General features: G+C 35.3%; 1 protein-coding gene and 1 pseudogene across 1 annotated transcript in view; one reads left to right on the forward strand and one right to left on the reverse strand.

Annotated features, from left to right (window-relative positions):
• SEMA3E (semaphorin 3E) overlaps positions 1-26,540 on the reverse strand; it is a 242,110-nt gene extending 215,570 nt beyond the window's left edge. The window contains exon 1 of the mRNA XM_019746903.2: positions 25,773-26,540. Coding sequence (XP_019602462.1) covers positions 25,773-25,887 — 115 coding nt within the window. The 5' untranslated portion in view covers positions 25,888-26,540. The remainder of the gene's footprint in view (positions 1-25,772) is intronic.
• On the forward strand, positions 1,453-2,078 carry LOC109455383 (small ribosomal subunit protein eS8; annotated as a pseudogene).
• Positions 26,541-27,628: the final 1,088 nt, after the last annotated feature.

Here is a 27,628-nt window from a genome sequence, read left to right on the forward strand (position 1 = left end):
TGGGCTGTGCCCCCTGCAACTAGCAATGGCAACTGGACCTGGAGCTGAGCTGCACCCTCCACAACTAAGATTGAAAGGACAACAACTTGACTTGGAAAAAAATAAAAGAAAGTCTTGGAAGTACACACTGTTGCCCAATAAAGTCCTGTTCCCTTTCCCCAATAAAATCTTTGGGAAAAAAAAAAACAGAAAAAAAAACAAAAAAACTCTTCAGTAGTATCTATTTTGTGGTAGGTTAAATGTGTGTCCTTGAGGAGATTAGACTACGAATTAGGTAATCTATTTGGGTCCCTTCCAAATCTATGATTTTTGTGATTTCAATAATTATGTTTGGTTCGGGGTAAATAGATGCTGCTAATTATGTGTGAGTCTATTTTCTTAACCTTTTGGTAAGTGGAGTTTTTATACGGCAAAAACATTTTGGACTATGGCAGTAATTATGATGCATAATAGAGAAATATCTGGATCATTATAAAACTTGATCTAGCTAGGGCAATTGTCATTCATGTTATGACCTTTTTTATATAAGAAAAAAAATCACTTTTTTTGCATTTCCTACTTTTCGTACAAGTACATTCTAGATGAAATAGAAGTACCATACATCTGAAGTTAGAGATAACTAATTGTGACATGGGACATTTTGACAGAATAGAAAAAGGAATTATGTTTGATTTTTTTTATTTGTACAAAAAATCACAATTTATCACCCTATATTATCTTCCAGTGAATAGAAAGTGTCTGGCAAACTGGCTGCAGTCTACTTACTCAAGGGTATTCCTTGCTCTTTCTCAAAAGTTTGGCTTTCTCCTAAAAATCCACTACAGCGTCCACCTCACGCTTGCCCTTTTGCATCAGCCTGCAGTGCCTTCTATCCACCTTGTTCTCTCTTTACTGAAATCTTACTGCATCCTCTGGGCCCACAGGAGATCCCACCACTGCCAAGAAGCAATCGTCAAAGATTCCAATGCATGCCCTTTATTGTCTTCATTTTAATAATTAATTTGGTTAAAATTCCTAAACATATGTTAAGAATTATTATTCTAAATAAAAAAAATACAAAGCACAAACTATATTTTGTCATAATTTTAAATATTTTTGTAGCCAGCGCATTCATTTTCACCATTAACATATGTTCATGTTTTATATTCCTATATAATCTTCTTTTGCAATGGTATTTATACATAATCCTCTTTTGAGAATGACCAACTTCTATTTCATATATGAGTGGTAACAAATGCCCTAAGGAGGTTGACTATAAAGGGATGAAACTAATCCCCACCAAATATTTTTCCATAACTGAGTCAGAGTATAAAGAGCTTCCACTTCCTTTATTAGAATTTATAATTTGGATACATTAGTAAACTAAGAGATTTATGAAGGAGGAAATTTTAAATCACTCTTTAATGGGCTTTTTAAAAGGTTGCTTCAGCTCTTTCCAATCGGCGCTGAGCCATGAGCATCTCTCGGGACAACTGGGACAAGTGCCGCAAGACGAGTGGCAAGAGAAAGCCCTACCACAAGAAGCGAAAATAGGAGCTGGGATGCCCTGCTGCCAACACTAAAACTGGCCCCCGCCGCATATAGACAATCCATGTGCATGGAGGACACAAGAAGTACCCGCATTGAGGCTGGACATGGGGAACTTCTCCGAGGGCTCTGAGTGTTGTACGTGCAACACAAGGATTATTGATGTTGTCTACAATGCATCCAACAAGGGACTGGTCCGCACCAAGACCCTAGTGAAGAACTGCCTCGTGCTCACTGACAGCACACAGGACAGACAGTGGTATGAGTCCCACTAAGCATTGCCCCTGGGCTGCACGATGGGGGACAAGCTGACTCCTGAGAAGGAAGAGATTTTAAACAAAAAACGATCAAAGCAAATTCAGAAGAAATGTGATGAAAAGGAAAAGAACGCCCAAATCAGCAGTCTTCCAGAGGAGCAGTTCCAGCAGGGCACGCTTCTTGCATGCATCGCTTCAAGACCAGGCCAGTGTGGCCGAGCAGATGGCTGTGTGCAAGAGGGCAAGAAGCTGGAGTTCTAGCTGAAGAAACTCAAGGCCTGGAAAGGCAGATAAATCCTCCTCCCTCCTATCTTAGTCCATGTAATAAAGGTGTTTTGTGTTCTGTAAAAATAAATAAATAAAAGGTTGTTTCATGTACTAGATCTTATCAAACAAAATGCTGATCTGGAGTTTATACAAAGTAGAGTAGTGCTTAAAAAGTATTCTTTCACAAAAACAAAAATTTATATCGACCTAAATGATTAAGTTTAGGATAACATATTTGGGAATAATTCTAGTTATCTATAAACAGGCTATTTCTGGGTCCTTAGGCTAAATAAGATGCTTTTGAAGTTGAGCTTGTCCCGCATGTTTCTTGTACAGAATGAGTATCCAGAAAAGACCAGTTGATCATAGCACAACACATTCATCCATATATTGATTGAGGTTTTACTTTTTGCTAATTATTGTGATATGTGCTTATGCTATGTGATGAATAAAATACTGCTGCCACTCTCAACAAGTTTATCCTAGTGAACTTAATAGATAGACAATTGCAATACAGTACAATAATTGTAACAAAGTAAGAGGTCTGAACACTAAGTTTGCAAATTTTTTGCAACAATGTTGCTAGTCTTTTTTTTGATATCAGAGGAATTATTCATTATGAATTTGTACCAACTGGACAAATAGTAAACCAAGTTTACTATTTGGAAGTGCTGAAAACGCTGCGTGAAAAAGTTAGATGACCTGAACTTTTCGCCAATAATTCATGGCTCTTGCACCAGGACAATGCACCAGCTCACGTGGCACTGTCTGTCAGGGAGTTTTTAGACAGGCAACAAATAACTTTATTGGAACACTCTCCCTACTCTCCTGATCTGGCCCCAAAGACTTCTTCTTTACCTGAAGATAAAGGAAATATTGAAAGGAAAACATTTTTGATGACATTCAGGACATCAAGGGTAACACAACGACAGCTCTGATGGACATTCCAGAAAAAGAGTTCCAAAATTGCTTTGAAGGATGAACTAGGGGCTGGCGTTGTTGGTGCATAGTTTCCCAAGGGGAGTTCTTCAAAGGTGACCATAATGATATTCAGCAATAAGGTATGTAACATTTTTTCTAGGATGAGTTCGCAAACTTAATTGTCACACCTCATATGCATGGAGTGCTGCCGTGGTTAAGGAAAGATTGGCAAAGGCACATCACATCTAAATTGAGTCCTAAAAATGCACAGGCATTAACAGTAAGCAGAATATGAAGGGCAAATACAGACAAAAATAAGAGATAGTCTAGGAAGCAGAAGCAATGTACAAAGACCTAGAGGCAAGAAAAACCTTGACAGTCTCCAGAATATTGTGGAATTTAGTAGCTCTGGAGACTAGAACTCAAAAAAGATACATAACAAGGACAGGAAAAGTAAACAAGTTTCAGATCACAAAAACCATAATGTACCATGCCAAGAAGTATGTGTTTCCTTTAAAATGTCATGTGCATTCTTCCATTAAAGAGTTATTTTGGGAACTTAAATGAGTAAGATTTGCATTTTTTTTTTTTTTAAGATTTTATTGGGGAAGGGGAACAGGACTTTATTGGGGAACAGTGTGTACTTCCAGGACTTTTTTCCAAGTCAAGTCGTTGTCCTTTCAGTCTTAGTTGTGGAGGGCGCAGCTCAGCTCCAGGTCCAGTTGCCATTGCTAGTTGCAGGGGGCGCAGCCCACCATCCCTTGCAGGAGTCAAACCAGCAACCTTCTGGTTGAGAGGACATGCTCCAACCAACTGAGCCACCCAGAAGCTCAGCGACAGCTTAGCTCAAGGTGCCATGTCCAATCTTAGTTGCAGGGGGCGCTGCCCACCATCCCTTGCAGGACTCGAGGAGTTGAACTGGCAACCTTGTGGTTGAGAGCCTACTGGTCCATGTGATAATCGAACCGGCATCCTTCGGAGTTAGGAGCATAGAGCTCTAACCACCTGAGCTACTGGGCCGGCCCCAAGATTTGCATTTTTAATGATCATTCTGCTTAATGTATGAAGAGTAGATGGAACTGACAGTAAGATATCAGTCAATGTCAATAAAGCAGATGGACCACAAAAACACCAAAGAGGGTGGGACCAAAGAGAAATGAATTTAAGAAACAATAAATATGTAGTGTTCATGGACTTGATGACCACCTGACTCAACGCAGGTAGTTGGGTTGGTGGTGAAAGTGTCTGGTTAGAGAGAAACAAGATCAAGGGCCACTTACCTATTTGTGACTTGGCCACTGGGGTTAATGCATACACAAGTCACTGTGATGAGAAACACAGAAGGAAGATAATGAATCGCATTTTGGATATGCTGAGTTTGGGAAGGACCATTGGTAGAGACTCTTAGCAAATAAATGTATACACAAGTCTGAAATTCATGAGAGACCTGTTTTCCAGACTGTGTCATTTACAGGTCTTTTCCCTTCCTCCCTTCTCTAACTGATGTCTAGAGTTGGGGGTGGGGAAGGAGTCATAGCTTTCTACCATCCTCCTGCATTTTGTGTTACTCATCATTTATTCTATGTAGTCAGGAGTGGAGTGAGAGATGACAGAAGAGATGCTGCGAGTAAGGAAGTGGTAAAAAGTCCGAGTAAGAAAGGTAATGGGGAACTGGTGGGATAAACATTTGTGAGTATCTACTACGAATCACAATTTTCACTATAAAGTAGGTACTATCCATTTTAACTGACGTTGAGAAAACTGAGGTTGATGGAGGTTAACTAATTTACCCAAATTCACAGTCAGAAATGAAGAGTTGAGGTTAGACATCATATAATCTTTATCTTCTCTTTGGCCTCATTACGACAGCTTAACCTTCGTGACAAGTTTGTTGGCTGATTCTAGTTCTTCATTCTACAGATACTACTTCATTTTGGCAATAAGTTTGTAGAAATGCCTACTTAATATCATCAGCCACTGTGTCCTCAGCTATCCATATTATAACCAACATGGCCTTACTATACAAAATCAGTTGGCTCAAATTTATTCTCATCTGGACAGTGCTTGATTAAGTATTGGTAAAATTTGCCTCTGTGACCTTCTTTGCTCTATTTTTTGATGGATGGCTAGCACATTTTTGTGTTAAAATAAAATAGTATATGGGAAATCTAATTATAAATGTTAACATGACAGTTCAACTGGGTATTAGGAGGAAAGTGAACATAATCCACATGCTGCTACTCAGAGATAAATACAATGGGATATACAATTTTTCAGAATTTTTTCATACTCATACATACATATAGTTTGCAAATATGAGATTATGTTATTCATAATGTTTTCTCAAAAATCTTATTTTTACTATAAATTATGTAGTAGACACATGTGCACATGTGCACATATATGTATACACATATATATATATCTACATATATTTACATTCTTATCAAATGGTTCAAAATTAAACATTTTAATAAATGTTATAAAAGTGTTTTTTAGAAAACCATGACTCCCTCTGTTGGACTCCTTCTTTTCTATTTATATAGTAATACCTTATATAACAAGGCTTGGAGGTCTTGGAGTCATTTAAAGTTACTTTTGAATGTTTTTGCGTATTTTTGTTCTGATCCATTATGTGTTAAATTCATGGTGTAAACCTCAGTTGGTCACTTAATTTCATATTATTGTGGTCATTTTCATAAAATATAGATGAATCATACTTGGATTTAGCAAAAAATTAAAGTTAGCAAAAAAATTAAAATTTCATATAAACATGAATAATATTTAGTATACGTACATCTCCTTGCAATAGTTGGAACATACTTGAATGAGAAATTATTTGTTGCTTTCTTGGAATTTGCTTAACCGAGTGTTCTGAATTTTATCTGTTAATCATCAATTTGAGCCCTCTGCTTACTAAGACCCATTATTAACTCATTTCTGTCATTTCAAATAGTCCAACATGTATTTGTTTTTAGTATAAAATGAGAAATAAAGAAAACAATAGTTTACTTGAAGCACTGTAGTGAAAAGGATTCTGAAGCTATGCCTGGTCTCGGAAGTACAGAATGCCATATTCCTTGTCTGTTATGGATATATTAAGAGGAAGTAATCACATTTGCCTTGAATTTGTCACATGTGAGAAAATACTATTTCCTTCCCTCTTTGAACATTATTTTGAAAAAGGAAACAAAGGAAAAGTATATGAAATAGAAAAAAAGTACTGCTGTTAGAAAAGAGGGCAAATTATTATCAATTGTGGATAATATAATTATAAATAGATACATAGATAAACAGAGCAGAAATTGTGTTTGTCGTTTCATCCAAACCCCTAGAAATAGTACCCTGGCATTCAGTAGGTACTCAATACATAGGTAGGTACTCCATAAATAATTAAACAAATGTTTTACGCTTTATTTAATAAGTCCTAGGAGAGAAGAAGAAGGTTCTCATCATATATGTCCTATATCGCTCAGAATGGACAGAATGAAGTAATAAAAATGAGGGATTTATCCTATATTCTATAAGATTACCTGTAGATTTGCATACCAAAAAAATCCAAATGATTTTTGAATACAAAATATTTTGTGAGATAATTTTCTTCCTGACTTTGATGGTATTTACGGATTATGTCTACTAACCACAGACACATCAGAATGGATAGTACACCTAGAGTTCACAATAATAATGTGAATGAATCTTGCTTTTAAAAAGTAGGCATTTTAAAGTGTCCTGATGTCAATGTGATTCTTGGATAAGAATATGGTGGTTAAAATGGAAAAAATATTATTCTAAATTTATACTCCTAGGTTCCCAAAATACCTTCTCATCTGGCTAACCAACTATATTTTTAGAAATCGATACCTCTGAGATAATCAGAGTAAGGATATGTATACTAATGATCACAACAATATCACTTATAATAAGAAAATAAAACTAGAAACAACTTAAACATCCTGTAATCTACAACTGAGTACATGAATTATGTTACATTCAAACAAGGTGATACTATAGGATAATCAAAAAGGACGCAGTATAACTCTATACTCATCCTTAGCATGGGAACACCTCATGGCATAGATAACAGCAGATTAATAAGCATACACAGTATGAACTCATGTTTATAAAAATCATTTATGTGTTCAAATATATAACTATATATCTGGAAGGATGCTTATTTACCAAAATATTAACAACTTTTAGTGGGATTCATAAGTATCCATTGTGAATTTAGGTAGTTTTTGTACTTTCTCCTAACTTACACTTTTCTTTACTATCAAGAAAAGCAATAAAACAATTTTACTTTATAAACCCTCTAGTTGAAAAAATGGTACTTCTTATATAACATGAATTTAGGTTTAGAAGTTATATTTGATATCACATTTTTTTAGAATATAGAATATTCTATAGTATTATAGAATATTTTTTATTTACTTGAGATAGATTAATTGATTTAAAAAGAATTGTTTCACTTTTTAACTTAAAGGAAAAGAAAGTTTGACAGTCTCTATAATAATATAAAGGAAAGTGGTTTTTATTTCTCCATTTCCTCTTATTGATGAAATTATCATAGTAAATAAAATAAGATAGCAAAAGTTTGACCCTATCTCTTTAATCAATGCATATAACTTAGAGGAAAAATATTATATTCAAATATGCTTGAAAGTACTTGAAGATAATGTACTGATAACAACTGCAAAACACTCCAAACATACCTTACAAAGCAAATTTGATTTATGGCAGAGCAGTGAGAGTGTTTGTCATGTGTTATTTTCTGAGATAATACAGGCATCCTGTTATTACAGCATAGAATTCTGAAACATTGTCAATTAGTGCTATAAAAACTGTTGTATGCTGAGATACATATGATAGTGATACACCTTATAACAATGACAATCTTGTTACTACCCTTAGAGCCATTCCTCCTCTACATTCAAAATTCCTAAAGAGTGTAAACAGCTCATAAACTAGTAAGATAGGAAAAGAGCCTGGCTGAAGGTAATCCTATAACAAAAACAGACAGCGGCTACAAATAAGCTTGGTAAAAATATAAGTTTCTTTTTTTAAATGTAATTTTAATGATGCATATTTTTAAGATATAAAGTCTTCTGCAGAAATATTTTTCTAGAGCTTACTATTTGATTTACAAGGAGTTAATGAAAGAAATATTCCAAAAAAAGAATCATGTGATTCTTTTTTTAAAGCACAGGACTTCCTACAAATACCCAGAGAGACTGGCAAATCTGCAAAATGACAGCAAATTAAAGTTACAAAATTAAGCAATCACAGCTATGATGGTATTTTAATTCTGCCATTCTGTTGTGGTGACCATTCCAAATTCTTTTAAAATAAAAATTGTTAAGACATTTAAAATCTTCTGTTTAACTGTGAAGAAAGATTGTGTTTTACTTCTTCATATTAAAGAATTTCAAATTAACCTTTCATTTACTAGAATTATATAAAGTATCTTATAATATTTAGGAAGAAAATCAGCAATGACATTTATTGGGCAACATCTTCCCTGAAAGCCAAAAGCATATATTTTATATATTCTAATTTTAAGTTTGTCTTAAAAGTGTGTTTCAATTCTCCCAAATACCGACACTTTAGAAACAGTCCCCAAAATGTATATTTTAAATTTAAAAATACTTTAAAAGAATGTCTACAACAAATGCAAGTTTTATCATTTCTAATGAACGAGTACCTTTAAGACAATAAATGTGGGAACTGATGTTAAGAAAATGAAGTAAGAACACACAATAGCAGAAATAGTCTTTGAATATAAGGCTGTTTCACTCCTGAGCTCTTGTCCATTTTCAGGGCACCCCATGCTGTTACTATGCTTATGATCCACATTCTAGACTGGAGAGAGTAGGAGGGGGTTTACTCCTTAACTTCAACAAATAAACCCCACATGTGAAGTCAAGAGCTGGCTTAGAGTCTGTGTGAAAACCCTCAGAAGGCCTGACAGCAATCTCAACATAAAGCAATAGGTTGGCATATTTGCCAAATAAGCTGCTGTCAATTCAGGTGGCTTTAATAAATAAAAGTCACTATTCTGTGAACGAGGCAGGAATCTCGTGAGCACTGACTGTGGCGATCCCTCCTAAGGGGGACACTGTCAAGAGGAGCGTGATCAGCACCCTGACAGCTGACTAGGGATAATCATGGCACGAAGAATATTCATCCCCCAAAACGGCACGATTACTATATGTACACGTTTGGAGGTCTGTCAAGACTTATACCCCGCTGGCATTAGAAGAAATAACTAAGACTAAAAAGTGGAAGGTACACGTTAAATCAGACGTGAGATTAGGTAGATAAATGCTTTTCTCCTCATTAGAACATACAAACAGTAATGGACTTCCTTATCAAATAGTGATATCCCTTTCTATGAGAATGTACACGTTAAAAACGATAAACGTGCCTGGATGCCATGGGCATGATTTAAATCACTAAAATTCTTACCATCAATAAAATTATCTGATTTTGGTAAAATTCTACAAGGTTTCCTAAACTCCACTCTTTTACTAATTAGTGATTTGGTTTGATTATTTGCTCAGAATAGGATCTATAAAATGCTAAGTGTGTAACGTTGGTCTTAATTGCATAAGTGTAGTTAATGTTTTTTTTCCACATTCCAGGAGTTACTCCTCTCTCCCACTCTCCTGTTTTCTCTCCCTTGTTCCCTCCTTCCCTCCCTCTTCTTTCTCTCCTCTCCTCCCCCACCCCCCTTCTCCACTCTTGCTTTGGCATGCTCTCTTCTGTACTCTTTCCCTGTCCCTCTTCCTTTCTCTCTTTGACGTTCTTTCCATCAGACAATTTCTTAGCATTTACTATATCCCAGGCACTATTCTAAATGCATACAAATGTTCTTCCATTTAATCCTATCACAATCACTGACATCAGTGCTATTTATTATCCACCTCTTTGAGTCAGAGAAAGGTTAAATAATGTGTCCAAGAACACACTAATAAATTTGTTTCTGCTACTTTGCTTTCCAAAAGGTGCTCAAAAGTGGAAAAAATAATGCACAAAATGAACCAGCTTGTTTGCCTTGAGCAGCCAGGTATAAGAGAGTCACAGACAGATGAGGATGCCAAGTTGGAAAAACCATCATGTAGTATCTGTTTTTTTAAAAGTTCAGCAGAAGGAAAGATTATAAAATTAAATAAAATAATAAAGTTAGGAATGGACCCACCCCAAATTATTTAGATGCCAAAGGAAGCCAATCCCAGCTGTTATTCTTTGCTCTCGCTGCCATCCTGCAAGAGCAGTATGGGGGAGTGTGGGCAACAGGCTGCAGGAGCAGCTGGGCCTATTTGTTAAGAGAAAAAAATAGTCAGTGGAAACAAAGGGAAATTTCAGGGGCGAGCAGTGTGAATGGAAACCTGGAGCCTGGCTGGGGGAGCCTCCGAAGTGAAATGCAGCAGTGCTGTCAGCAGTGAATTTACAGTATTCCAGAAACCATTCACAGGCAAGAGCCTCTGTGCCCTACAGAAATGCCTTTGCTGGCAAGAGTTTCATTCTTTCCAATGACAAATTGTGTATAAATGTTCTCATTTACCAGTATTCTGGGCATTCAAAAATAAAGCAATATCAAGGTCTGTTCTAACTATAAAGTGGGTGTAAATTAGCAGACTAAAAGGACAAGTGGCATATTTAGTCTAATATATATATATATAGATTGCTGTTATAATATGTTCACTAATATAGAAATGTAAATGCCTAAAGCACAATTATATATTCTAAAAGATAACTGCATATAATAAAATCCTAGTATTCTATTTATTTTACATCCCCTGAGACCGATATTATAAAAGGCATTGGATGTGTTTCCTGAGTGATTACTGCTTTATGTGCATGTAGATTTTCTCATTGATATCAGCTTCATAATTTTATTTTTTATATTTATTCCTTTCCAATTTTATTGATTTTAAGTCTTAAGGACTTCTTTTTTGATTCTCCAGATACGAAAAATTCTTCTACAATCCTAAAATAAATCAGACTTCAGTTTGCGCATACATATTTTGGAGCAAGTAAAAAACATTTGGCAAAAAAATCTGTCAAAAGCAGTGCCCAGTACATAACTTTTATCTTATTTCTGAGAAATATAATGACAAAGATATCATTACATTCTTTTAATTGTAAGCATAATTGACTTAACTATAATATTTTTCTTCTCATATATGTCTGTATATTATTACAGGGAATTTTGCTTTGGGGAATTACTAGGAAATCAAATCACATTAATGTGTTAAAATTTAAACATATTAACTTCTCATAACTGTGATATATAGTAAGAAAATTGATATTTTTGGTGGCTCCTACTATCCATTCCAGTATTTTATAGTCCTATCTTCTCTTTTCTCTTTCTTCATTCTGAACAAATGCAAAGGAAATATTTTGTGTTCCCTTATTAGTGAAAAGGGGAAATTTTCTGGACAATTGAGTACATCATAAACTAAAATTTTATCATCTAACATTGAAAAAACTATTTTTTTCTTTTTGATTTAAATTTTAAACATGGGTAGTATGGCTATTCTAAGAATACAACATATGCTTAGCTCAAGTTTATACAGACCCTTAAGCTGTTAGCAAGCTCAATATTCTAGTACCCATTCTAAGCAATTACAAAGTATCTGTCAGATATCATTCATCTAAGCAGAAATATGTGTAACATTTATGCATTGTGGTATGCCAAACTTGAAAAATTTTTTAATCTTTTCTTTTTTATTTTTGGCTTTGATAAGGAAATATAAGCTATCTCTGTGTCATCAATAATAATAGTTATTTCCAAAGGAATCATTTTGATTTTCCAACACTTTTCCCATTAAAAAAAAATGTATTATTTGTGACTTGCTCAGTCACAATTATCAAAATGATCCTATTTTCTACATATTTAGTTTGACAACCTGACTTTAGTTTCTAAAACTAAATTAATCAAGTGTTTCCCATTTCCATATTTATTTACTCCTTATAGTAGTAAGGAAGAGTGACAAATGTGTGCGTTCTCCTGAATTAACTTTACTTTTGACATTTCTGTTAATGTCCCTTAATTTTCTCTTTCACGTTAGATGTATTATATTTGATTAATTAGCATGGCGCTAAAAAGAAAAAAAAAAACTCAGACATACAACATTGCAAAATATATTGTCAATTTCTGTAAGGCTTGTAGATAATAAAATCTTAAGATAAATGTTCATTGGTTGTTCCTCAACTAATCTGGGTTAGGAAATAAATTGAAAATATCTTACATAAACTAACTATAATCATAAAACTTATAACCATTGTCTATCCTCCTCACTATATTGTTACCTATGCTTTTAAAATAATAAATCCAAAAACAAAGGCAACATAGTCAAATTATTAATAAAACAACCTTCACACAAGGATAAACTGACAAAAACAAAAAGACATTCTTGCTTTTGGTCACTGAAGGCATTCCTCAAAAACGAAAGAGTTGGGTAAGTTATTACACTTTCATAGTCCTGACTTTTTTTTTTCTGATTTGTCACTAATTTTGTGAATTAATTCTTTGTCTTTCTTCATAGTACATCACTCTAGAAATCAATGAGATGCTACATTGGACATTGGGAAATCACGATTGGAGCAAACTGGAAGACAAGGTGATTGAAATGTGACACTGACCATGTAATGGCCCAGATGAATTCAACTTACCCTCTGCCAAAAGCTCAAACTATCTTTCCATAAAATATGGATATTTTTTCTGAATAATTGTAAAGCAGTTCTGGATTTTTCTTCATAGCTTCTGTAACAGAAGACTTAAAGCCAAATTAGAGCCTAACATTTTGGAGCAGTGGCAGAAGAAAAGTATTCTCAGCCTTTTTCCTCACTTCTGAATGTTCCTCAAGTCCCATCATCTAATTTTTTGATATCTTCATTAGGAAACTTTTATATGTGGCACTCAACAAAAGAATTAAGATTAGTATACTAGTGTGAACAGAGAAAACAATTAAATTCTATACATTAAATACAATAGATAAAACATATTTATTAAGTACCTAAAGTTTGTTACATTCTAAGGATTCAAATAATAAAAAGCAATATACTTGCTTTCAAAATTTCAAATTCCACTTGTGAATTTGCATTAATTATATATTACACAAATAAAATGAGAATTCCTTAAAGTTCTATGTAAATGGGGCAATTTAATTTAGCATGAATAAAATGCATTTGTGATACTATTGTGTATAGAACAAAGAATACAGTGGAACTTGGTTAATTAAATATCCAAGGGTAACTATGTTTCAAGGAAGATATAGTGGAATAGAAGTTGGAGAATGGCAGAAATTTTGGCAAGATGGGATAAGACACATAAACAATTTGTTCATTGCTTCTTGCCCAGGTTACTCCTATTCATTTCCAAGACTCAGCTCTGGTCCTCCTTTAATTCCCAACAACGCTTTCATAGCACTTTGTGTTAACTTTTACTATAGAATAAAAATCTTGCTTCATCATGGCTTACCACTGTTTACAACTAGATAGTAAGCTTTTTGGAAAAAGGGTTTGAGTATAGGTAAGGTTGTGTGTGTGTTTGTTAACAAATTTCTTATTTTATTTGTTTGTGGTAAAAAAAAATTATTACGGTACAACATATATGACAACATAAAATTTAGCATTTTAACCATTTTAAACATACAATTCAATGATATTAAGTAAATTCACAATGCTGTATAACCATCACCCCTAAAATGAAAGGATAAAAATCGTATTATATGAAGAGATGCAGAAAAAGTATTTTAGAATCCATTTATAATTAAAATCCTTAATAAAATGGGTATAGAAGGAAAGTACCTCAACTTAATAAATGCCATATATGAAAAAACCCTTAGCTAATTTCCCACTTAACGGTGAAAAACTGAAAGCTTTTCCTCTAAGCTCAGGAAGAAAACAAGGATGCTGCCTATCACCACTGTTATTCAATATAGTATTGGATGGAAGTCCTCGCCAGAGCAATCAGGCAAAGAAAGAAATAGAAGTCATCCTAATTGAGAATGAAGAGGTCAAATTGTCACTTTTTGTACATGACATGATTCTATACATAGAAAACCCTAAACATTCCACCAAAAACAATCTATTAGAAACAATAAACAAATATAGTAAAATGGCAGGATACAAAATCAAGGTACAAGAATCCATTGTGTTCCTGTATACTACCAATACAAATTCAGAAAAAGAAAGGTAAACAATAATTCCTTTTGCAATTGCAACAAAAATAATAAAATACCTAAAAATAAATTTAACAAAGGATATGAAGAATGTATACACTGAAAACTAAAACTAAAAAACATTATTAAAAGAAATTGAGGAAGATACAAAGAAATACAAAGATATTCTGTGTTCATGGATTGGAAGAATCAACATAGTTAAAATGGCCATATTACCCAAAGCAATATAAATATTGAATGCAATCTCCATCAAAATCCCAATGGCATTTTTTACGAAATAGAACAAAAAAAATCAGATTTGCATGGAATCACAAAAGACCCCTAATAGCCAAAACAATCTGGAGAAAAAAGAACAAGGCTGGAGGTTTCAACTCCCTGATATCATTATATACTACTAAGTGACAATAACGAAAACAGCATGATATTGGCAAAAAGGCAGACAGGCAGACCAATGGAATAGAACTAAAAACTCAGAAATAAACCCGTAGGTATATGGGCAGATAATTTTTGATAAAGGAGCCAAAAACATACAATGGAGAAAAGAAAGTCTTTTTAATAAATGGTGCTGGGAAAATTAGAAATCTATGTGCAAAAGAATGAAACTAGACTGCTATCTGTCACCATATACTAGCAAAATTAACTCAAAATGGACCAAATATCTAAATAGAAGACCGAAAATACAAATTTCATAGAAGAAAGCACAGGTACTAAACTTATGGATTTTGGGATTCAAAGAGCATTTTATGAATTTGAACTCAAAAGCAAGTTAAGTAAAAGCAAAAATAAATGAATGGGACTAGATCAAACTAAAAAACATTTGCACAACATTAGAAACCATCAAAAAAAAAAAAAAGAGGCAACCAACAAAATGGGAGAAAATATGTGTAAACAACACCTATGATAAGGATCTAATTATATCTAAAATATGTAAAGAACTCATACAACTCAACAACCAAAACCCAATCTACTTAAAAATGGGCAGACAACCTCATCCAAAACTTCTCCCAAGGAGACATACAAATAAAATGGCCAACAGATATATGAAAAAACTGTCAACTTCACTAGTCATTAGAGAAATGCAAATCAAAACTACAATGAGATATCATCTCCCAACTATTAGAATGGCTATTATCAACACGATAAGTAATACCAAGTATTGGAGAGGCTGTGGAGAAAAAGAAACACTCACACACTGCTGGTGAGAATGTAAATTGGTACAGCCACTATGGAAAACAACATGAAAGTTCCTCAGTAAATTAAGAATAGAATTACCATATAACCTAGCAATCTGGTTACCTACAAAAAAAATCTGAAAATATTTATTCATAAAGATATACAGTATGTACCAATATGTTCACTGCAGCATCATTCACAGTAGCCAAGACATGGACACAACTAAAGTGTCCTTCAATAGATGATTGGATAAAGAAGATGTAGCATATATACACAATGGAATATTACTCAACAATAAGAAAAGATGAAATACTGTCATTGCAACAACATGGATGGATCTTGAGATTATCACGCTAAGTAAAATAAGTCAGAAAAAGTTGAGAATCATATGATTTTACTCATATGTGGGATATAAAACTGAAGAAAAAACACGAACGGACAGGACAAACAAACAAACAAAAACTCAAAGACACAGATAACACTTTAGTGGTTACCAGAGCGTAAGCAGGGGGAGGTAGTAAAAGAGGGTAAAATGGATCAAATATATGTGATAGGAGGACTGATTCTTGGTGGTGAACACACAATGCAATATATAGAATTGCACACTTTAAAAATATATAATTTTACTACCAATGTCACCCCGATAAGAATAATAAAAAAAGAAAATGCTATACAAACATCAAAACAATATGAAATAAATATGGAAATAGTAAGCTTTAAAAATAATTAATTTGTATGTTAAATTATCAATAAGTGTATATAAATATAGAATTAAAAACTAATAGGTAGAGAATGATATAATAGTTACTTATGAATTTAAGTATGTTTATTAAGACCAAGGCTGTCATTTGGAAATTTGAATAAATGACACTCTTAACCAAGGTGACGGAATGGAAGGGGAAAAACTGAAAAGGGTACTATGAAAGTGAGGCTCCTTTGTAGCATCATCCCAAGCACTTAGCCCCCAGTGTTTCTCATGCTCAAGTGCGCATTAAGAATCACCTGCAGGGTTTGTGAAAACACAGATTCCCGAGCCCCAGAATTGTTGATTCGGTAGGCCTGATTTGGCAGTTCCCAGGGGAGGCTGATGGCCAGTCCCGTACACTTTGTACAACAATGGTTAACCCCAGCTTCTGTCTCCTCTCTGACCCCAGTTTGGAAGAGGAACAGAAGAAAATCCTAAACATCGTCTCCTCGGCAATGAAATCTAACTAAGCCTTTCCTCAGGTGAATTATTTAGCAGTAGTTCTACCTCTGAAAAAATAAAATAAGCCTTTACAAGTTTGCCATTTTGACTATAAGATCGAAGGCAACAACAACAAAAAGTTTTATTTTTATTCGGTAGATATGAAACACCCGGCCTTTAGTTACAGGCTTTAGTCATTTTATTCTGTCCGGAGGTCTTACCCGAAAAATACTCCCTGCCCTCAAGGATCTTAAAATACATTTAAAGACAATAACATGAAATAATTGTATAAGCCATCGCAACACGGTATCATACATCTCCAATGGTACAGTTACATTTTCTACACTAGTCACATGAGCTAGAAAGACAGTGCTCATTAGCCCTTTTATATTTACGAGGGAAGTAAGCCTCCAAAGTTCAATGATTTCCAAGACTAATACAGCCTCAAATAGGGCACACTGGATTCAAACCCAGAATTTTAAAATTGCCTGTCCATACTCTTTCCACTAGGACATGCTAATAAAATTTCCAAAAGTGTTTTGGAGAAATTAGACACACTGGGAGGTCTGGGAAGGAAAAGAAAAGAGTCCTGCTTTTCTGGAATTGAAAAGGAGCTCAGAAATCACATAGTCCATAATAAACTTTTTGACTCAGGGTTAGGTAAAAAGCAATCAGGACACATAAAGAGCTATAAGCAATGCTGTCAGCCTCTTTGTCTTTTTAGCTCTACAGTGTATCTTGAGCTTTGAATTTAAAGCCCCCCTCCGTTCCTATCCTTTGCTGGGAGAGAACTGGTCAGGAAGAAAAGAGTCAGTATCCCCAACTGACCTCTATATTCTCCCTTTTTTATTCCCATTTTCTTTGCTGCCGTTCTTTTCTGGTTCTGGAGTTAGCCCAAACACCTAAAATCGCCACTGTGACTTATCCTTAGGGATGCTACATCCTCTGCTCTAGCCGGTGAAGAAAAACCCTCTTTATTCTGGTTTCAATGAATTAAAACTCAAAGAACTCAGATAAAACAAGCCGAAAGTACATAGACAGGTTTGCATAAATACTATTCTAACATGCACTTAACTCAAGTTTAGCCACAGAGTGGATGGCAGATGCTATTCTCTCCTACTTAGTTCCCTAATTCCTTCCGTCTCCCAGTCTCCATAGCCCCATGGTGCTGGGAGCCTCGGCCTCCCACCGGAAAAATAGGAGAGACAAAGAGGACAAGTTGTCCAGGTAACTAGGAAGCGATTTATTTTAATACTTCATTTCCTGTGTCATACATTTCAACACATTTTGAACGCCTAATGAGTATAATTAAACTTTTTCTCTTTAAAAATTAAACGTCATGTTTTTATCCATTTAATTAGACAACAAAAATGAAGTAAATATCAAAGGTAAACTGAGGACCAATACATATAAATCATTCACTAAAAGTGTGTTCTTTCCACTTTGGGCTTAAGATGGGGAAGAAATAAAAATATCTATCTGGGAAAGACAGAGGGGAGACGAAAAAGAGAGGAAGGGGGTGGTGACAACAACACAAATGGGTCATCTAAGAATGAAGTGATAAGAAAAAAAGGAAGGGGTGGTGGCAGTCACTCAGCAATGACAAGTACATATAAAGGTAGATTTAAGAGCAACACCACCACCACAAGAAAGGACACTGATTATAGAGGAGAGAATATGGTTGATGTGTTGGGAGTATGTCTGGAGCCCCAGCTGCTTCACTACAATGGAGCACTGAGGGGCATGAAGGCGAATTGGCAGAGAAAGCCAGAGCCTTTCTCCTAACATGTTTTACCAAAGGAGCCATAAATAGTTGTTCAGGATTCCTTAGTTTCCCTGGTACTCCTCACCGCAGGCCCCATCAGACTTCCCTTTAAAAACACTGCTTTCCATCATTTTGTTGGATTCATATACCCATGTTACAACATTTATTGAACACCTACTAAGTGTCAGGAATGGTGCCCCACACCAGACATCTTACCTGTTTCTCTAGGGGAATGTAGAGTAGAAAGTGTTCTTTCACTTTCAATGCAAATGACATCCTGGGCTGGTAGCTGCCTAGAGGACACTGCTTAGTTTAACTTTTGACACTGATATTGTCTGGCCTTAGTCGTCTGCCCTTAGTGATATTGGTTCTTTCATGCTTCACAAAGCTGGGTCTACAACTACCTTTGTCAGTAACTTTTGTTTAGTTTGTGACTTAGGTCTGCTGTCACCATCAGATAAAGTTCCAAGCTTCCTTAAATTATTAATAAAGAAATTCTACAGTAACTGACAAACATGAGAGACACCAATACCCCTTGTTCTTCCTACTCATCCAGTCCATGAAGAGCCGGATTTCATAAAAGAAAAATCTTTGCTTTCAAGTAAAAACAAACAAAAAACTGATGATTAAAAACCTTCCCTTATTTTAAGTCACAAATTAACTCACGATTGCTTTTCGAATAAAAAGTGGATCCCAAGCAGGATAATTCTCTCTGAACTTCTTCTTAAGCTTCTTAAGGATAAAATATTTGCCACATGAATTTGCATTATCTCGTGTAATCCTGTCAGAGTGCTAAAAGTTATATATTGCTCCCTTTTTCTTTTAATTTTCATTGGGGAATATTGGGGAACAATATGGTTTCCCAGAACCCATCAGCTCCAAGTCAAGTCATTCTTTTCAATCTAGTTGTGGAGGGTGCAGCTCATTGGCCATGTGGGAATCGAACCAGAGACCTTGGTGTTATGAACACTGCACTCTAACCCACTGAGCCAACCGGCCACCCCGTATCATTCCATTTTAAAGGTGAGAAAACTACTCATATACTCAGAAAAGATCAATTCCTTGCTCAGGTCATACAGCCAGAAACAAGATTCACATTAGGTATACCTCATCTGAAATCTAGAGTATTTAGGCCACTGAAATTAGAATGTGAGACTGTTTTGTAATACCTAGACCTAAACTACTTTTCATGTGTACTGTGCTAAGACTATGAGCTAAATCCCTGAGCAGAGAGCAGGGATAGTGGAGAGTTTAGTTACCAGGGATAGAAATGGAAATACCTCTTTAAACCTCAGAAATTATGGATTTATTTTCCGTTTCCATGCTAGTTGCGAAAGCAAGATTTCCCGGAGAATGGGGCCATATGGTGGGAATACCCTGCACCAGTCGTTACTAGAACTAAGGCAGGCTGAAAACTTCGTGGGTCAGTTGCTATGGCCACTACAAGAGCCCGACGAAGTCATCAGTACCACAGACATTTCTGTTCTTGAAATCCCCACATTCTTTGACAGAAAATGTTCTCAATATCTGATACTGTAACACTTGTTTTAAAGGTGGTGTTAACATATCCTTTTCATTCATAGTCCAGGAAATCCAGCCTATAAAATGTCCAGTCTTGTCATTATCATCCTTAGCATGAGTACAAAGAATAATGCTTGTTTAAGTGAAAGAAATAACTAATGACATTAACAGTTTCTCTTATGGTTCAAATGTTATTTAAAGCCACACTGCGAAATAATTCATTATTAAAATAATCATCCTTTGTATAATTTATATAATATTCCAAAGTGTCAGATGTGCTAAAGACTACTAACAACATTTAGCCCTGTCTATTGAAACCAAGAAAATAATCTAAATCTTCACTCTGCAGCTTTTGGAAAATGTTTTAAGCGGTATAATTTCAGTTATGTTTTGTTTTAAATTCTTTGAAAATGAACTTCCAAGACCACTTGAACACGGCCGTGGCTATGGATGAAGGGGCATGCATGCATGCAAAGCGCTATTTCTGGATTCCTGCAGACTAAATTCCTCTACTAAACCACATAAGATTTTACACACAAAGATAAAGGAGTAAGTCTTTTTGCATGCTCTCCCACTAACGACTTCAATGATGATTCCAGTAGATATCTTTGATGAAATAAAACTGGCTCAGCAGATTGTTAACAATTTTCACCAGCAATGGCCGTCATTGATGTTTGGTGCTTTATTATGTGGTCATAGAACCGAGGCCACCAAGTGATCTCATCCCAGACAGAAACAGAGGCGCTCTCTATAACATGCTCTCAGGCTAAATAACAAATCTGACATGGACAATAAAATAATAATATGGCAATGCAAATTTTTGAAAGAATATTCAATTGTGACAACATGACTATTGCATACATTTACTAGTCAAGAAAAGTATTGGTTCTTTATTATGTATAGAACACCGCCCTCACAAAACTTTTAAGAAATGGTTTTATGCAACTAAACTATTTTGCAGTCCCAAATCGGCCCAGCTCATTTATAAATTCCATTTACTGCTTTTTCTAATGCTGACTTCTCTGATCCTGTTTCTATGCTAAAGCATAACTCATTTGTCCACTGTAAAACCCAACATCCAGATAAGAACTGAGTACCTCATAGAGTTATTCAGGGTCATTTGTATGTCCAATACACTTCTGTGAAGTACGGGCAATATTTGCTTTTAACAACATAATAAAAATACAAAGAGTAGTCTAAAATCCTTGCATAGATTCCCCTTACAGAAAGTATATTCTGTGTAAACCAAACTGAAAAAACAAAAGTAATTTCTTTCATCTTATCCAATGGGTTATTTATTTATTATTATTTGTTTTAATGTAAATGTTTTGTAAGAAATCCACCACTTAATTCTCACTGATTCTCCCCCATGGAGATCTGGGTATTGAAGGTTTGTGTTTGCTCTCAGGTCCTATTTAACTACTTTCTTTATGAATCATGCTTTATGACCAGTTTTTATTTGTTAACCACGCAGGGATGTGTGACGAATGTTACTATTGATAATACCTAGTTACTGGCTCAGGAACAAAAGCTATGAGCTGGGTCAGGAAAAACTGGCTCAGTCACTTAACTCTTTTTTATTTGCTCTGGATGTAAAATAAATACCATAGCCTCCAGGATGATCATTCAAAACTTTTATATATAATTGTGATCTTCTAGAATTCCTTCTCATTTTTTTCCATATAAAAGGGAAAACATTCTAAAACGTGTGGTGTAAAGTAAATATGTGTAATAAATGGATATATGCACAGTTTTATAATAAAAAATAAATAAATTCTGGCCATGAATCTTGGAAAACGCACAGATGCTGTAATCATCTTCTAAATTATTACAACTAGAGGTCAAAGGTAGGGAAAGTGGGATTTGGAGTGAATTTAATGTATCAGGATAAACCATACATTTTAGGCTAGTTAAGACCAACTTCTGTATTCTATATTAGCATTATCCTAGCACTTATTGATATTCAAACCCATGCCATTCCCAAGGGTTTTTTCTCTTTAGGACACATTTCTTTCCAACCTTCTCAGTTTATAGCAGTCTACAGGAAATATTAATAATGTAATTTTTAGGTATAAAGTGCTTTCACAGATATTGTTGTTCCATTTGATCCTCTCAAAAACCCAGTAAGATATACAGGGAAAGCTCCATTACTATCCCTATTTTCAAATCAAGGCATCTGGGGCACAGGCAATTACCATTAGTACAAGTGGGAGGACTAGAGCTGGAGTAGAGACCTGTGGCTTCAAATTCTGAGCTCTCTGAACTGTGACAAATCTGTATTAATTGGTTATAACGTCCAAATAACAGATAGAATAATTAACACTCTCTTTCCCACTTTCTGTATGTATGGATATATATTCAACGCTCAAATCTACATTTATAATGTCAACTTATTTTAGAAATGATCTTCTGCCATATCCATGCCTTTATTTAGCTATCTTTTCACCGAACATCCTGGGAGAACATCTTCTGCTTAAGCAGCCATTCTCCCTTGGCTTCTGTGACTATGTCGTTCTTTATTGGGACTTTGATAACCTATCCCAAATGCCAAGCTCCCTGGATTGAATTTCTGGGGCTTTCCACATGCACGACGATTTCTTCTTTGACTTGAGGCTTTGCTCATTTGTTTTCTTCTTTGAGCGCCATCATCAACATGGTTATTTTTGACTTCCCTGTAACCTCATTAATGCAGAATGGTGAAAGATCAGGAGAGAACAGACATCAACAGAGAGAAGTGGCTGAATCCACCAGATTCCTCTCCCTTTATTCTCTCTTTCCTTCATTTCTGTCATGAGCATCTTAGTTATTTTTCAAGGAAATTCTTGGGGTAGAATATTACACATTTGTATTAATCATACCAATATTACTCTCTTTAGGGTATTGGCTATAATTCTTAAATTTTCATAAACTTTTAAATACTTGCCTGATATAGCTAATCTCAACTCAAATCATTATTTAAAATTCTTACAGAGCAGGACAAAAATATTGCCATTTTAATCTTTGCTATCTCTTTATTTGTAAACCGATTTTATCTTGTACCTGTAAAATATATTGAAAGATATATACATTGCCCCAACAAGAGTAAGCACCTCATCTTTTTATCCACTAAACTTGCCCTGTGTTAGCATATTTCCTTAATATTGAAGTGGAGTGAGTATTCAGTAAGAAGAGGGAGGAGTTCACTATCATCTCACTGTGGCTGGAGAGCGGTGGGAAGGATGGTAGAAGATGCTCCACATCTCACATCAACTTTGTACCTTGTCTCCCTCCTTCTCTGCCAATTCTCCTTTTAGTCCTAATGGTCTCTTCCTCTCAAGCTCTGTTTAAGTACATGCTGCTTCCAGAGATAGACAAGGATGGAAGAGAGAGGAAAAGAGAAATTCTTGGGCCTTTTTTTGTTGGGGGGGGGGGGGGCAGGCATATTTTTACATAATTTAACACAAGCTTTGTATATGACAGTGCAACTTTCTCCTTCTCAGGCTTGTAGTATCAAGAGTCATCTTGATAATGGACGACACACACACACACAAAAAATGCTGTTTTTCTCCCATGTGGTATAGACCACTGCTATGAAATGAATCCCTGGATTAATTCCATAGGCCACCTCTAGGGAGCCTTCAGGATTTCTCTGGTGGGGTCAGGCAACAGTGAAGAGGCAATACATTGCTTATGTCTAGTGCCTCTTATTTTGAAGGACCATGCACCTGTTTATAATATTAACCATCTGATTCACCACTACTGAAATTTTACCATTTCTGGTATCATTTAGGATAGCAAAAGATTATACTCTGAAATAGTCTCCCCTTAGTTTTTGGACATCTCTACATGTCCACTGAATTCCAGAGTATATGGAGATAAATGGGATCTTCACAGCATATTGATAGGACTGAATATCCCTGCTCTGGCAGTCCAGTGCTTTCCCTGTTACTGAGGTACCCACTGGTGGTGCAGCAGGCGTTTGCTGCTTCAGGCTGCATCTACAGTGTGATCTCTTCGCTGACTTTGCTAACTACACTGCACAAGTGAGAATATTCTATTTTCAGGTAACTCTATGCTGTCTTTGTATAAAAGCACAGTTTTGCCCATTTTCAGCTAGTGACAGTAAAACCAAAAGGAAATCTGTAGGAGTTTTCATTCTAGTTTACACATAGATACTAGCAGTTCTACTCCCACACCAATTTAACACAACTCATAACATCAGTTATTGTTATTCCTTTGATTAAGAGAGATATAGTGAAGATGAGCCTGATAACAATATTATGCATAGCATGATATTATGCATAGCATTTAGTTTTATTAGATAGTGCTGGTATGTTCTGACCAAATTATAAGCCCTCTAATAAAATACTGAAATGAGATATCTTTGCAAACATATCGATATTGAGCTATCAAAAAACAAGTACCATAATAATGAGTTACAAAAAGATGAATAACAGGCCTCGCAGAATGGTAACTTCCCAAGCTGACAGCTATCCACTTGTCTGCATAAGAAAAACAATCCATGTACTACCTTTTTATCACACCCTTAATTTTTCATATTCCATCATATCAAATTTTTACATTTTGAGATATTTGATCATAACTTCTTAGAAACATGCATTTTGATACATATTATGACATATCTTCTCAAACCAAATGACGTGTGCTAATGCTAGGTACTATATGTTAAATATTTTAGAAATTTAGTGTCAATGTGTCTCTTAAGTTCATGTTACCTACTGGAGAGTGTTATAGGTAATCTATTTAAACTAAGAAAATATCCACAGATTTCAGCTATTCTAAAAATGAGAAATCTCTATAGTCAAAGTCAACTGTAAGTCGTCCAATAAAATGACAAAAAGATCAATTATGTCATATAAAACTGAGGCAGGCCTTCCTTTTTGTTTCTCCTTTGGTAAACATTACACCTATATTTTAAAGATACAGGCTTCTGTTCTTTCTACAGTGGGGGACAATTTAAAAGCTTACACAATTGAAAGATGGTTCTTATGTAATTCTTATTGTTGCATCTGTTATCTGTCTCAATAGTTAGTAATAACAAATACTTCTTTCCTGAAGATTCATTCCAAATTTCTTTTAGGTTAGTAAAGTCACTTTCTCAGAACGTGGTTTTGTTTGTTGCTTGTTTGTTTGTTTACAGGAAGAATCACCAGACCTATTCATGACTGGCTTTTACTAGTCCTGATGCAAAAGCTATCTTTTGATGATTTATTTATGACTAAATGCTGCTTTAAAAGACATAGTTGCAGAATAAAATATTTAAGCACTCTGACAGATCAGCAATTAAACAATATGCACTTACATTTAAAAGAATAGATGCTAGAGAATAGTATCTAATATTTTAATCAGTATATATCAGTTTACAAGGATTTGAAATAAACCGAATATTTTTTTTCCACACATAAAAAAATCTAATAATCAATTCAAGAAGAAAACTAATTTATATGTTGTTAATCATTTTAATTACATGATGATCACTTTGTTATCATGGTAAGGAATCATTTTGCTTCTTGGGTATTTTCTTTTCTCCTTGTCTCATTCCCATTATGGACAACACAAAACAAAAAACCAATTGCACCTCTATTTACCTAAAGCTCTTCCCAACATCCTGGCTTCCCATAATGCATAAACTGGTCTTTAAATACCAATTGATAACTTGGTGGATTCAACCCCTCAGGCTATTTACAACCTGCTTCTGTTTTGTCTGCTAGTGAGTGAACTTCTCATGAATAAAATCTAATATTTACAAGACAAAAATAACATCTCTAAGTTGGCACGTGATTTTGCATCACCTTCAGCTGTGGTAAGTATGACATATTAATTAGAGGTACTTAGAATCTTAAGTCAGTTTTGCAATAATATTTTTCAGTTGCATTTTAAGGGCCCGTGAAGACCAAAGATCTATCTTAAATGACTTTATTATTATTATTTTTTAAACAAAAGGATCTGAAAAGGTGACCTACCTTTATGTGTCAGGCGTAACCGGGGGTGAGTGGTATCAGCTGTGTGACCTCCTGCTCTGAGCTCCAGTAAGTAGCCCCACAGGAGCCAGGTGAGAAGGCACCCAGCAGATGCCATGCTGCCGTGCTCGCGGCGCAAGCCCTCGGATCCTCAATTTAAGGCGGGTTTGAGTTTTACTTAGGACTCCCCTCCAGGGGCAGCGTGGGAGAGGCTTTGTCAGAAATTGAACGCGTTGTCATCAGAAAGCACAGTTCCAAAGTGCCATTTGTCAGGCGGTATTTAGATATGCAAAACCTTGCTTTCCACAGGACAGTTGTTTATAAGCCTGGAGCAAGAGGACATTCCAAGGAATGAGTCTTCAGAGTCATGTCCTGTCTAGCGCTGTCTCCAGTAACTACGCGGGTAGATTCACGAAGAAACTGTATTTTTTAGTCACTTCTGCGAGCGGTTCATTGAGGAAAAAAAGCCCCAAGCACAGGAGGTGCCTTCCTCCAATGAAGCCCTTCTTTTCTGGCTCCTTAAAGCCTCTCAGGAGTCAGCCTCTTGCACCGACTTGCCAAACAGCTAGTTTTAATTCACCTTTCACCTTGATAATTAAAAAGAAGTGTCATTCCCTCTAGGAGTTGCAGGATCCACCCAGCAGGGATGCCGTTCTGTCAGCGGTCTGTGTTTACAGGGAAAGTTCAGGCAGGGTTGAGCTGCTTACTTGCTGTTTCTAGGAAGTGTTTCTGGTGCACGTGCCGGCTCCCACCCGCCCTCCCAGTAGGACTGGCCCCGCGTCACTCAGCAGCAGGAGGAAAGTCCGCGATTTGATGGGAAAGGGGGAATCAGGACGGAGAATGGTATATAATAGGCTGATTATTTAAGACTATATAACAGAAGAGGGTGTGTGTCAGGAAGGGCTTTTAAATGCTCAGTCACCAAGATAAATTCTTAAATAAATACAAATTCATTTTAAATGATCAATTTGTCACCATCTAGTACACACATTGATTTTTAAAAGGAGTTTCCACTGATTCCCCCCCACACACACACACACACTCATTTATGGCTTTTTATATTGATTACATTTTACAAATGTTATTTTCAACTCTTGTGAGGGAAATGTGTTTAAAGAGCCTCAAAAAAAATGTCATCTGTGATTGTTTCATAGATGTGTTGGAACAAGATTATTTTGCTTAGGCGAATTCTTCAAATCAATTAAAAACAAGTCCTTTAAAAAAAAGAAAAAGAAAAGAAAAGCAAGTTATAAATTTCACCTCAAATTTAAGAACAATTAATTTTTCAAGTGATTTCCTTCCACATAAGGATAAAGTAACTACGATAAAGTTCAGATTCTCTACCCAACAGACCCCAGTAAAGCAGGTATCAGGAAACTAAAGATGTGAAATACCTTAGGATTCAACTGCTATGCACTTTCAGAGTTTATTTTCCTAGACACTACGTTTGTGTAAATAAGCTTAACACAATAGGTCAACTTTACAATCTACTTTCAATCAATCTCATAAAATAAACCAAACACTCTGTAGCTGTTGGCATGGGAATGAAATGTATTGTTTTAAGATACCAATAAACTTGAATAGATATTTGATTTGATAGCTGAGACTTAAATGGTAAACACATAATTTCAACTATGGTAAACTTTTCTTATTCTGTATTTTAAATGATAATAATTCAGGACACTTTTTGAGAATTATGTTTTATAATCAGGTTATTATAACAAAAAGATAACATGAGCTACCCTAATATCACATATTATATATAAGCAAATGTAGAGGTAGGCATTCTCTACCCATTTTCATAGACATGGTATGTTCTATTACGAGCAGAACATATTTAGCAAAATGTAAATGTCACT

Source organism: Rhinolophus sinicus, linkage group LG09, assembly GCF_036562045.2.
Source record: "Rhinolophus sinicus isolate RSC01 linkage group LG09, ASM3656204v1, whole genome shotgun sequence".
Lineage (NCBI taxonomy): Eukaryota > Metazoa > Chordata > Mammalia > Chiroptera > Rhinolophidae > Rhinolophus > Rhinolophus sinicus.